At 34.9% G+C, this 15,075-nt stretch overlaps 1 protein-coding gene across 1 annotated transcript in view; it reads left to right on the forward strand.

The window, feature by feature from the left end:
* The window catches only part of LOC140137732 (uncharacterized), a 124,758-nt gene that overhangs the window by 58,300 nt on the left and 51,383 nt on the right, over positions 1–15,075 (forward strand). Inside the window, 2 exon segments of the mRNA XM_072159498.1 lie at positions 10,235–10,368; positions 11,593–11,729. Coding sequence (XP_072015599.1) covers positions 10,235–10,368; positions 11,593–11,729 — 271 coding nt within the window.

The following is a 15,075-nucleotide window of genomic DNA, read 5'->3' on the forward strand; positions in this document are numbered from 1 at the left end:
CATTTTGCTTTGTGGACCTGCAGAACCTAATTCATGTAAAACAGCAGCAACAGTGAATCATTTTTTTCCTGACTATTTTGAAATCAAGACATTGAGATAGAGGGCAGCTCATCTCATCACTTCTGCGATTGTATCAAGTGCAAGGGGGTGGGACTTCAAGTTAAAGGTGAGGTTTTGGATGCTCTCACTTCTGTGGGTTAGGGCTTTTTAGCTATAGAATAATTGTTATGGAATTAATGAATTGTGATTCAATTAGACATTTAGGCAAGCATCAAACTAAATCAAGCATTTAACAATTAAACTGTCAATCTTTATTTATACAATAGTTTCTACCACATAGGTCTACCATTCTTTCTAGGGTCTGTGATTAAATTTCCTCAGAAAAAGCCAAGCAATCCTCTTCCTTCAAAAGTTCAGCCCTGAGGACAAGGTCATGTGCATTTCACACTTTTGTCTGTCTGTCCCTGGTGCATGAAGCACATCCAGTGTTGATGTTTTCTTCTAAAATCCTTCAATGAAATCTACCCAGAGTTCAATTTATTATGTGCAAATTTATACCAGGTCACAATACAATTAGCCACAGGCTGTCTGCTGTCACAAATATCCCAATTATACTACTCACCATGGTTTTGGTATTGAATTTCTCTCAGTTTGTTTAGGAAGTTGTTGTACTAGTCACCAGGCAACCTTTCTCTAAGGTCAAGGGTCGGATGAGGTCAAGGGGGAGTTGCCCATGCTTCCATACAAGGAGTGATTACTGGTAGGAGACTGGCATGTTCACAGTATGGAAGAAGTGCATATTTTTGTGGCACTGTTATTTTCACTTTATGTATGCACTTTCACTTTAGTGTGAAAATAATAAACGCTTCAATGATTTAATTACTCTTTAGGTCAATTTTGATAATACAAATCAGTCAATTAAAAAGAACTGTCAGAATGTGTTGAAATCATCAAAGCATGAATAAATAATAGTACGAAATTTCGTAGCTAACAGTCAAACTTGATCTTAAAATATCCATGTGCCATTGTGTTGGAATGCTGGCAGGGCAATGTGATGACAGATATCCATTGGTATATGGTCTGGCTGGTGCTGAGGCTGGAGGTGATGCATGCAAATTCCTTCCTCCATTTTGTTTTGATTTAGTGACAAGATCATCTATTCACGCCTACTTGTCAAAAGAGGTTCTAACCCTATTGAACTGGTGAAGTACCCTGATAGAAGCTGGGAACTTGAGCTTGCCGAAAGGATCTGATAGATGGACTATTGGTGTAGTGTTCAGATCTCAAAAAACTGTGATTGATGGATAATTGGCTGACCTAGTATTACATGTGTGCATGTTTGGGTCACACTACGTTGGCTGGTGAGCTGTGAGATTGTATCACATTGGTAACATTTTAATAGGAGCTTAACCTGTGTGTGGAGACGGATAGCAACCATTTCCTGAATTTCTTCTTAAAAGAAGTGAACATTGTATAACTTTTTATCCGGTTGAGTGGGAGTTGTTGTTATCATAAGATTGTGACCAGCAGTATCCTGCAAGCAAGAAGTGGTATCTTTTCAACAACCTGTGTGTGTGTGGACACTGTTATTTGTTTCCGGCATTTCTCCTGTACATGTGCAGTATCTCGAGTGTGGAGCCAAAGAATTCCTGTTTTGCCCACTTTCCTATGTAATCCAATAGACCTTTGTACAGGATACGTCAAAACTCTGGATTATTTTACATTTGACTATTTTTAGTCAAACTTGAAAGGAGTGAACCCAGCCGGTGTTCAATTAAACGCAATAATACACACATTCCAAGTTTGAAATAACTGGTATGCTACATGTCACAAATAAGTGTGAATTGAACTCAATTATTTATTTGCAGTCCATTTGTGCTGTCAGTGCCAGCAAGCAAGTTGAGTACAGATTGGTCCCTGGGACGACCAGGAAATGAGTAAATTGTATTAATTTACTAAGGACAAAGGAAGTTCTAGTACACATTATTGCTGTACCAGAGTATCCGACTGAAAAGAAACCAAAACAGCATCTACAAAAAAAATTAAAAATGGCTGATTTGGAGATTGAAGAACAGCTAAACATGGATGAAACTAATGCCAATATACCAAAAGAAGAGAATGCCAATGTACCAGCAGAAGTTGTAGAGAAACCGGCAGAAGTTATTGAAACATCCAATGGGGCACCAGCAAAGTCAGAAGAAACTACCAGTACTACTGCACCAAGTAAATCTAAAGGATCGGCCTGGGCAGCTAAATTTGCAGTGAGTTGATACCGGTATACCGGTCAGGAAGTGGTGGTATTATAATCGGTTCGGTTTGAGTTCAATTTGTATGTGGTGTCATTTTAGTATTAAAATACAAAATTATGTAGTAAGGGAATTCTGGATTTAGAGTTAGTTTGCCTATCTTTTATCATAGGCCTATATGAAAATGGAAGTCGCAAGATAAAATGCAACAGATGGTTATAAACTATGAAAAAATTAAACCTATTTTCATTAAACAAAGAAAAATCAGCAAAAACAAGAAGGCAATTAATTGTGTGTGAGTAACACACATAAAATTATTTCCAGCACCCACACCCAAACATACACATGGATACTGTACATATGAGAGAAAATTATGACTCAAATCAGCATTTTAAATACCGTAGCCTGTTGCAAATCATCATCATCCCTAGAAACCACCTGATACAATATCCATTAGTTAAAGAATACATCAATAAACTCTGTATTTAAAAGGAGACCAGTTAAAGACCATTATGGGAGTGGTATTCATACTTATACATTGTAGTTAAACACAATATTGGTCAATAGAATTGGATAGAATCGTGATAAATTAATAGTAATACCAATATTTCAAACCAGATGCTTGCATTTTTTGTGCATTTTATTCTTTCTTCACCCTCCATTAAATCCGTTACCAAGGCCACCAGTAGCAAATATTGATATTTTTTGCATCAGCTGTATTATCATCAGGTCTTTTGTTATATACTGAACAAATCCATTGACACCAGCAAAGTTATTTTGTTAAAAAGTGACTTTTTTTGTGTTCAAATCAAAGGCATTTGTAGGGCCTATATTTGAACTCTATATTTATTTTTGCTGATAATATTACTGAAGTTGAAAAATTTCAATGAAAATGAAACTTCAATTTTTAATAGTCATTATTGTAAAACCACACAGCTGCAAGCCAAGCATTTTGCTTGTAAAGTGATCAGATGCATTGGTTGCAGTTTGGTATTTATAACGCTGCAGTAGGCCCTTTGTGTTTATGAATTTATATTAATATCCAGATTTAATAGAATGAGACCGTAATTTATGTCATAAATATTAATTAAACAATTTACATAATTACACAGATCCAGTGATTTAGAACAGATGAACATTTTGTCTTTTTAAATTAATACAAAATAGGAGAGTGAAGGAGCCAAGTCGTAAAATATATATTGTAAATTTTAACATGTTTATCTTTGAAATGCAAATTTCTTTTTCCACAAAATAGGGAAAAATCAAGACACTAGTTGAAGTTGAATCTTGATATTGAGTATTTGAGTTCCATAAATATACAAGTGAAACTTGTTGCTTGTTTGACATTGCATGAAATAATAAATCCTAGAGACACGCCTTCATTTTCATACAATAGCAAAACCCAAGTCTGGAAAATTAGAATAAAATGTCAAAATTATAATGCCCAGGTAGAATCCCTAGATTTACCGAAATAAACTTAACAAAAACAAAAATTTGGGAAACTAGGGTGGGATATGCTGCTATAAATTAAAAATTAACATCCATCAAATTTAGTGCATATTATATTCATAATCAGGGCCAGGGGAAACACTGTGAAAATAAACTGGCATGAAATTAATGCATACCGGTATGCCTTGCTTAACCTTTTGCCCTATATTAACATCAGCCTGGCTTACAGCAGACTGACACTGATCATGCTTTGCAAATGGATTTATAATTTCACTTGTAAGCTGAAAACGAATCTATAAAATATTGGCAAGAAATTTTCAGCTCAATATTTAATAGTATTAAATGGTGGACAGATCCCTTGCTAGCTGCATCGAGGTTCTCATCGCATCTTTCTGGTTTGATTTAGGAGCATTGCATTTGTGACTTTATATCATCAGTCTGGGATGTGTGCATACATGTCAGTGCCCAACACACAATTCCGGCTCTAGCTCTCAGCTGTAGTGTAAGGTGGTTCCCATACACGAGTGAGTAATAGCACAAAGACCTCAGTGCATTTTGACATCCATCTATAGTATTTTTTCAACCTCGGTAGCTCCACGGTTTTCAACTAGGCTGAATGGTTATACATGCATCAAAAAGGGCTTTTTGGACATCGAATATGGTAAGATTATCTTTGATGTTAAACCCACCCATCCATTTATATAGGACGTTTTCCAATGTCATTCTGTATACTGCATTCATTGGTTGGCTGGTAGCCTTGGATGATTAATGCATCCTCTTCCTCACACCATCTTCAAGGTCATCATGGTGTATCCCAATCGGCTGATCATCACGATATGTTTTGTGTAGCAAAAGTGATGTCAATGTTCAAGGAATAGATGTTTGCATTACACATTGGACAGTGACTGCATGACTATGCTGACTATCACACTACTAATTCTATGCTCAAACTCAGTCTGTAATGGATAGTAGTGTTGGATGTTTGAGTAGCTCAGTGTTTTTCATTTTCAAAATGGTGGCAGATTGATAAGGGGGGGGGGGGGTATAAGGCAGTGACCCCCCATAGCTGTGATGCTTAAATTAGTACATGTTATGCATTTACCATCATAGATGTAATCTGGATGTATTTTTGGGGTGCAGGATTAATGTGGACTGCTTTTCTGGAAAACGCTGGCTGCCCGAGGGAGGGGGGTCTTCAAAAAAAATTGTACAAGAATGTGCCATGCAGACTTTCGGATGCTGACTTTCTCTATACCTACTTTTTGCTGTTTTTGCTCCCAGTATACCAATTTTCAACAAAAATCACCCAAATTTGCCCTAATTGGGCGATTTTAAGGGTACTTTTGCCTTGGTCTTCACTGAAAACCCACCCATCAATATATCAAAATGGCTGAAAAGGTACCCCAAAACTGTGGCACATCCCCATATACCTTCAACCAGGAAGAGACCCCCCCCCTGAGCTGGCTGCTAACAGCTTACATGGAACACATGGGGTCTTTTAGGAGAAAATTTTAATCAAGAAATTCGGCCCTTTAATATTGATTGGTTATTTTCACTTCTGTGTAATGTATATGATTTATATTTAATATACCTTGTTCATAAATAATGGAGGAGCTCATATTATACATATTGCAGCATAGGGTACATATATCGGACACAACATCTCTTAGGCCTCGTCGGCAGTAAATTAAAAACTAATTAATTCATTCCAATCAATACTAATTTCAACGACTATGGACACATATAAAGTAGGGAAATATATCCGCTGCCAAGATATATATTTCCCTGACCAGCCAGCATCATAAGCTTAACTGCATATCTATATTATTCAATCAATAGTACCATGTAGGTCAGTGGCATATGGCCTAAGGGCTGACCAAATCTATTCTATTGAATTAAAATCTACAAATAAAGAGATTTACATAAATATATTTGGAGAGTGTACCAACCAGCACTTGATTAAATAATGGCCATTTAAATGAAAGTAGTAAGAAAATAAGATTGGGACAAAATAAATATAAGGGTCAAATCATTTTCACTGCATGTGTGTCTTATATTTGACATTGACAGTTCAATTTTTTATTTTTTTTTGTAAATTGTAAATTCTATATTTTGTAGCAAAATAAACGTACATCTTGTAGTCTGATTATGTTTTAAAAGTAAAAAAAAATCACTTTTTTAGTAACAGTATATTTTGTAGCTAACCTCAAAATGTGAAATTTTCCTTACATGTTCAGGACTGATATCTTAATCGGGGGCATATTGAGTCTGGTCCCATCAAAACTAACTAACTAAAATGTGTAATGTTTTGTAACCTTGAACTTGAAAGTATTAGCTTAAAATTTCAAAAATGAAAAAAAAGTGTAAATGCACTGGTTCAAATCCCATCAGATCTTGATTTTGTTCTTCAATAGTATACTGCCCCTAAGCTACAATATTGAAAAATTAATCGAAAATAAACCCGCCAGTATTTTGATAGCTTGGCATGCAATTTGTAGTTTGATAGTTTAGTGATTTGACGCTTAGACGTCAGCAGTAGGATGATTGAATCTAATAATACTAGTATGTAAGCTAGGTAGATTGATAGGCGCTTGTGGAATGAGGAGTCAACCTTGCCTCGCTCCAAAAATGTGTTCTACGAGTTCGCAAATTAAAAGATGTCATCCAACTTGGACGAATCAAAACGGAGGGGTTCCAGGTAGTACGCAAAAATGGGATGCACACCATATTTCAACAAAAATTTTGAGGACTAAAAACCAACAATAAACAAATAAACACACATGCACTTAAACAACTGAGGACTTAATGTCAATTATCTGACTGTGGACATACCTGGTCAAACTGACAAATTGCGGACGTTTTATAATACCCTTAAAGGGGGAACATAGCGTCAAATGAATTTTTAGGTTTTTTTGTGTCCTCTTTTGTGTAGACAAATTTGGTGTGATTGTCTATAGTTGACACCATAAACATATATGCACAGTGCACACACACCCATAAATGAAACCCATACACACCCACCCACAAATATCAATAGCAATAATGGATATTAATGAGAATGAAGTAGATTGATAAATAATGAAAATAACAAGGATGGAATATTTTGTACATTTATAAAACAAACATTAAACATAGCACCTTGAAAGAAATTCTATCCATGAAATTTGATTATTATACAGATAAACCTGTCAGTTATGTTTGATAAAAATCAGAATACAGTAGCTACTGTTTCAGGGCTTATTCTCAAAATATGATGGCAAATTTACGTGAGAAAAAAAGTACCAAAATGTAAATATTGAAATATAAATCCACACAATTCTATGAGTGTTTTATGATATAATGATAAGACCTATATTCAGGGATTGACCTGGGAAAAATGATGAATAAATCAAGTATAACTTAAGTGATGTTAATACTGATAATGAACAGGATATTCACAATCAGACAAGATACAAATGAAACAAAAAATTGAACTTTGCAATTTTATTCAGAAAAATAAAATTATCCGGATTGTAATCAAATGATTTGAAGAAATTCAAAACTGAAGCGAACCAATAATAATGATTTCTAAGCTCTTTCTATCAATTGGAGGACTCTGTAGGTTTTTAAAAACCTCCAGAACCCAAAAGACAGAATATGTTTTGTATTAGGACCTGGATCACCTGGTCAGCATAAATAATTTGGAATGGAAAAATTTAAGAACTATTTATTCTATTGCCAGTGCCCAGTGGGTTAATTCCTAGCATTTTCAAATGTCGAAGTTTGAATACAGCTATTGAAAATTATAGTGATTAATGAAAGCCTGAAATTTGGTGCCATGGTAGTTATATATAGTCAAAAGTAATAATTATGCAATTATCAATTAATGGTGCCGACACTGATTTGTTAAATCAGAAAATCTAATATTTCATCGAATTCAGCAGCTAACATAGCGCAAGGCTGAACATGACATAAGGGTAAAAAGGTCATATTTTAGTCAATGTTGGAGGGGTCTGATCTGATCATACAGAATTAACTACACATTGGCCGTTTCAGTAAATCCCATAAGCCTTTGCAAGTACACCTGAGATGTCATCATTTGACGTCACATCTATGTGCGCATCGTTTAGCAAACAACATTTCTGTGCATTTCATAGCTGTGAAGTGCACAGTAATGATATGCGCATCGGCGTGAAGACATCTCCGGTCTACTCGCAAAGGCTTATGGGATTTACCAAAAAGGTCAATTGATTGAATGGTGCGTCATATTTATCAATACTGTTATTTTCTTTCAAAGTGATGTGATCTCTGGAATGAACTTGTTCATTTTATAGAATGTACGAAATTTATTAAATTTATAGTAAATGAAAATTGTACGACTCAATTGCTAGGAAAATGTTGATCTTTTTTCTATTATGGTGTTGATCTTTGCTATGAAAATATCAAGCATTACATTTTGTAGTCTATTAACCCTAACACCAGTAAAAACCACAAAATACCACGATGAAAAATTCATAACATGCATGCATCCCAGGGTCTGCGATGACGCAATCACCCAAAGTGTGATATGATCACGGAATTGCTGGCCGGGCAACAATATCCCGAGCAGCTACCGGTACGTGATCGTGTGGTTGGCGTGAGGGCGGTCAAAGGTTCGAATCCCGGGGTGAAAAGTAAAAAATTCTTCTTCTTCTTGAAAAATCGGATCTTCTCTGACTTCCGATACCAAAAAGCATGGGTCAGTGTTAGGGTTAAAATACATGTATTTTTCCAGATTAGAGTGTCCTTTACTAACCCTAACACCAGTAAAAACCACAGAATCCCACAATGAAAAAATCATAACATGCATGCATCCCAGGGTCTGCGATGACGCAATCACCCGAGTGTGATATGATCACGGAATTGCTGGCCGGGCAGCAATAACCCGAGCAGCTACCGGTCCGCGTTCGTTCGCTTGGCATGCGAGGGGTCAAAGGTTCAACTCGGGGTGCCAAGTCAAAATTCTTCTTCTTCTTGAAAAATCGGATCTTCTCTGACTTCCGATACCAAAAAGCATGGGTCAGTGTTAGGGTTAAACTATAAATATAATTGCCATGTTGCTAGGGCCTCCTCTTAGCAATATATTTGTGACCTTAGCTGGCATCATTAAAATATATATACACCATAGAAAAATGCCATAACAATTGTAATTGAATGGATTTCAAAATTTAATAACTTTTTTGTGGCCATAAGTTGCATAATAATATGTACAACTGTGTAGATTGTATGTTTGGTTTCAAGATATTTGTAAATCACTTCCCTGTATAATATTTTGCATTAAATGTCAGGAGTTTGGCAACACTTGCATTCATTTTTTAAACTGTCATTTTTGTCTCCTCAAAATATTTGGTATGGGATGAGAAGCATGTTGAGGATCATATAGGAGCCGGATGATATAAACAATACAATTTCAAAATATATAATGTCGTAGGTCATTCGCAGCATTGAAACACTTGAATACTGCATGTACTTCCAAGATACAAGTCAAATAAATTTACCAATGTCAAAACTAAAAATTGCTGTGTCATTATCATTGTCAAATATTTTCAAATTTTATCTAACATGAGATAACAGCAGTGTGCATCTTGCTACCAACTCCCTAGCAGGCAGCCCAGATATTTATAGATGTTTTCTTTGGTAGGAATATTATGATTAGGTTAAAACCTGAAGATTCACTATTCACCGAAAGGAACCTCACTTCCATCGGCACAGTTCAGCAAACCTCATTCAACAATCATAGCCTAAAGTTGACCTCAAAGATGTTGGGTATGAGTTTTTGTACCCAACATATTCAGAGGTCATTGTATGAGTGTACAGGCTTATAACTTATATTGGAGTTACATGTAGGAAACGGAGTCTTGATGGATGAGTCTGTTGAGATCCTTGTAGCCCTAGGAGTGCTCAGCGTGATTGTATGGCCTAGATATTGAGATCCTGCTGACTGATTTAAGATGTGGGAAATCAGAGAACATCAAAACATCCTTCCCATCTAATTCTAAAAAACAAAATCTTTAAAGTATGCAAAAATGATACAATGTTGTAAAGAATGTGCACCAGCAAGGGAGCCTTTTTTACATAGCTTGAGAGCTGATATGTCTTATAAAATAACAAAAATATTAGGTTGCAAAGTTACTTGAATTATCAGATTGGAAGCAACATAAGATATTCACTGGTTAGTGCTGGAAGCTTGGTAAGTGTAGTTTGGGTTGGAAATTGGAGACCAGATGGAAATTTAGCACATTATCGCATCCCTGTTGTAAGCATCACTTTGGTGAATTTTGCTTTGACAGTACAGACAATATATATGCGATCAGAAATTAAGTTTTCTCTCATACCATTTGGAGTTAACAGGACAGTTATTTAATTATATTTTATTTTTTACATTGAAAATATTATTTTATTTTCATCAGATTAAGTGTAAAATTAAGTGTAAAATAGTAGTAACATTGCCACTGATTTTAACCAAAACATCCCTAAATAATCATGTTTTCTTGTTTCTTCTTCTACCTTGTGTTTTTCAGAATACCGATTCCGGTAATAGCAATGAATGTTGTGTGTGCAACAAACGTGTGTATCCTATGGAGAAAATTACAGCTGATGGCAAGCCTTTTCACAAGATCTGTTTTAGATGTACAGAATGTAAAAAATGTCTTAGGTAAGTCTATCAAGTCTGTCTATGGCAAATGCTTAGAGTCGATGGTTAGCCTTTTCATAAGACCTGGTTCAGATGTACAAAACAAGTCTGCAAATTTTAAGAGTACTGTAGATGGCTAGCCTTTTAACAAGACCTATTTTAGGTGTACAGAAAATATCTTGGGTAAGTCTAAGAATATTTAGGGAAATTATAGAGGTAGTCATTGTGACGTCAACGTCGCCATCTTGTGGGTACGGAGTGCCTTGTTGATAAGATCACCGCATGGACGCTTGACCGAAGAGGTGCGTCACGCGCTGCGACTTCCGCGCAATCGGGGGCGTAATGTCTAACACATGACATGCAGAACGGCAGTACCCACAAGATGGCGGATCCTGCGGAAAAGGCTGACGGCCTCTATATTGTGGGTGAGATGATCTTATGCAAGTGATAAGAGTTGAGATTTAATTGTGTTATTGTGTTGCCATTCTGTCGGACACACAGATTTGGCAGTGTGATCTCTGGCCTCATTTCCTGATCTAGTCCTTCCTTGTTATGTTGTTTTAATTAAGAGAGATTGGACTGCCAAGCTGCAAAAATATTGTCTCAAATAACAGATATTTTAGTATTAGCATTGGGTACTGTAATGTAAAACAGGTCATTTTCGCACTTAGGTTTTTCGCTTTGTAATTCCAGTAATTTTAATTCCCAATAATTTAATTGCTGGAACATTTTCTGGGAGTCCTTAAAATTTGCCTAAGAACAGTGCTTGTTTGTATGCCTGTTTAAATGGGTGCTCTGTGTGGAGACACACTTGGGTCCTGATGGGATAGGCTTATGAAAAATGCTCAAGCCAAGCTAAAAAGCCTAGAAAGGGCCTAGAAACATGCTGACCTACATGTAGATATGGAAAGAAAAAACGGAAAGCAAAATTGTGTGCATGATTTGTTGGGAGTGGTGTGGACTTGACCAGTTTGTGACAAAAATCAAATACCATGAAAAGCAGTTAATTTTACACACTATCTTGGTGCAGAGTGATACAAAGACAGCTTTGTAGAAAAATACTTTTGTTATTAAATAATTGATGAAATTTGGTTTTCTACTTAGTACTTGAAAGGGGTTAGGACGAAGAGTAGAAAATTGAATCTTAAAATATGTCAAATTTTTATACTTTTACACCTATAAATGAAATGATTATTGAGTTTTAACTAACAAATATTTTCTATGTCATTTTTCTTTTCATTTCAGTTTGGGCAATTACGCAGCACTGAATGGTGTTCTATACTGCAAACCACATTTTACTCAACTCTTTAAATTGAAAGGCAACTACACTGATGGATTCACACCCGGGGCTTCCAAATCCTTCCAATCTAAAGCTCAAACAGGTACCAACAGAACCTAAGCCAAACGTGCATCAAATCTGCACAAAATATATTAGAATTATACTACAATGACAAATCAATTATTACAACTTATTATTATCGTTACTATGGTGATGTCCTCAGATTGGGTTGAAAATCAAAGGGCTGACATTATATTCCACTTTGACCTAAAACATTGGACTGTGTCATAGTTCATCTGAATCTGGATTAAAATTGGATCCATGTAGATTTGGATTGGGTTAGAATTGTGTAGCACACTGCGAAAATCCATCTTGATTCTGTGAGAATCTATCTCGACTTTTGCGAGAATCCATTTCAATTCTTGCAAGAATCCATCTCGATTCTTGCAAATGCAAATTATCTACTGTGTAGACTTTGCAAGCTTTGATTCTTTTTACAGGAATTGCTTTTCTCACAGAAAAAAAATCTACTATGTGCTCACATGGAAAGAGCCACTCCAAACCGGATATACATTATGCATAAGTGCTAGACAACATCATAAACTGTATGCACACTGTCAAACGCTACTGCCTATCTGGTTCAGAAATTCAAATGTACATGTGGATAGTCCCAATGTTAGGTAATTAACGTGGTTTGCTTTGTCGCCATTTTGACAAATCTGTCAGGATATCACCATGTAATATTATCACTGAAGACTCTAGTAGAATTGTATGTGTACATATAATGACAAGCTGCCTTATTATGCTACACTTTTTTTGTAATAGATATTAATTGTATAGTCATCGTCTGTTTATATCTCAGCGAATCAATATGTCAAGTGCCATTGTTTAACTTAATACGAGAGAGGGAGAAAAAGAGAGAGTACTAGAAAATGACAAGACAGTAATTATATGTGTTGACAAGGCAGCCTAATCTTATTATAAAATCACTTTTCTATTAGGGTCTTCAGTTTTTTTTGTCATCATTATTTCCCTCCTGAATAAATTTCTCACGTTTTGCCGCCGTCCTTATCCAGCCAGTTATCCAGACGCACAAATCAAGTTTTTTACGATTTGGACTGTTTTTTATGATTTGGACTTGTCATTATATATAACATCATGCCAAAGTAGTATACCACCATCCGTAAACTCGTTATTATAATAAGTTAATGAAGCTAGTTGCCAACATGGCGATGAGGGAAGAATGACTTGACTTTTTTTCCAGTCACATTGGACGTACTATTGCCATGTGCAGCCTGTATAGATTTGCTAATCAAATATTAACTCCAAAAATGCATAATTTGCTTCAAATTACATTTTGTATAAATTAATTGTTATTATCAGAAATATTTGATATATTTTTCATTGTACTTCTAGTAAATAAATTATCATGCCATTCCCTGTGGTTTTTTTTCTATGATTTTTTCATTTTTGTAGGACCAATTTTGTTTCATTTTGTTAAAAAGTCATCCATTTTTTTGCCTATGTTTAGCACAAATTTTTTTCCAGAGGCAATATCCTATGATAAAAAGCAATATTGTTTTAAAGTTAGCTTAATATATATTTAGCCCTTATAGAATCCTAAAACAATATTACACAGAGATATCTAATCGGTAAGATATGTCAATTAACTTATTTTGTAAAATTCCTTATAGTCACATCAGAATACCTCACATTATTATAGTATTTTCACGTCACACTGAATGTTAAATCATTTAATGATCAAATTTTTTTAACAAATAATCTTAATCATGACTTCCAAATTTTGTACCTGCTAGAGAACAAATTTCTCCCAATAAATTAATGAACAAAATATTTGAATCTTTGAAAAATAAGATTTGCTTGGCTTAATAAGCTATAAGCAGAGTAGATAGGCAGAGATATTTATAATTGTAAAACTTGCATAATTGGCATTTTAAAATAATGACAAAAATTTAACAATTGACAACATTTTCATAATGGCTGGTATTGAAATACAGCCTTGTACAAAAATTTATATAATCTACAAAAAATTAAGTTTGTACTTATAGTGCAAAAATCAACTGACAAACATTGTGCATATTTAATATATTATTATTCAAATTTATTCAAAGTTATGCAAGTATAAGTAGTGAAACTTGTTGCGTTATAAGCGGGTCGCATTTACCCATATACGTCATTTTATAGAGCTGTGTGTGTACAGCACTGCACAAAACATTTTGATTTCAAACTGATCATGTGTTTAAAAAGTGTCACAATTGTCAATAGTTTTTTTTTCAAAAAAGCTTGAAATACAGTTTGTATTTGATAATGATATTTTCATACGAACATTGGAAGTAATATCAAGACATCATGATCAGGACATTTTTCAACCGGGATTTTCAACCATTTTTTTTAGATAAACCCGTTTGTAAAAACAAATTTTTGGCTAAAATTGTACCAAAAAATTGAGTGAGGTGCTGCTTCAGACAGACAAAATGCAACTAATTTGTATTTCTACTGTATCCATAAATAGCGATGGACATTGATTGTATTATAAAACTATAGATGAAACACAATCCTCTTGACAGACAGGCGTATCTTACAGTTCCATTCCTAACATTGGCTGTCCTTTTGCCATGGTACATATTTCATCAGTGGAAGGGAAATGCTTCATGCGTATGTTTCAGAAGGTGTGGCAACATTTTCTACAAAAATTGTTATTTTGTTCACAATTTTTGATGCTATTCTTTTTATGGTGCTACAAAATATTTCTTGGAAGTGGCTTTGTGCAATTGCACATTTTATTCCAAACATTACCATATTTGTCACAATTTATTGATGCAATTTAAAAACAAAATACACCTTGTTTTGTTTTTCAAATGTGGTATATGAATCAAAAGACACTTGGTTCCAACGATAGTTCCATCTAGATAAACGTGCTTAATTCTAGGATGCACAGTGAATTAAAAAGTGAAATTCTATCCCCCACCTGAACAGCCTGGAATTCTGAGGATGAACCATGCTACCATGGCAAAAGAAAGTATTAAGTTGGGTATTAAAATATAAGATACGCTGTTTTTGATATGAAAGGGCTTTAATCTTGCCTGCTAATCTCTTTTTTTTTTGTAATTTGGCCCAAAGGTGCTAATTTATGAAAACTGCGGCTGTCAGTATTGAGTCGGTGTTGAAATTATAAATGTTAAATGATTGTGTCGTGTTCGTACTGGCGTGCAATGGTTAAAGCAAGTTTTTTTTCTGTCTGGATATTGTTAAATTTATATTACTTCCTCTATGCTTAAATGTATTTTTGTACGACAAACAAAAGGTGCAAAATATAGCAAAGGCGCAAACGAAGAAGAAAAATGCCCAGTAACGTATAAGTATATGTATTTTTTTCCTGATATATCGTCAATATCCTACCGATATTGTTTTTATGTTTTGTTCATGTC

The sequence above is a fragment of the Amphiura filiformis genome, chromosome 17 (genome assembly GCF_039555335.1).
Source record: "Amphiura filiformis chromosome 17, Afil_fr2py, whole genome shotgun sequence".
Taxonomy (NCBI): Eukaryota; Metazoa; Echinodermata; class Ophiuroidea; order Amphilepidida; family Amphiuridae; genus Amphiura; species Amphiura filiformis.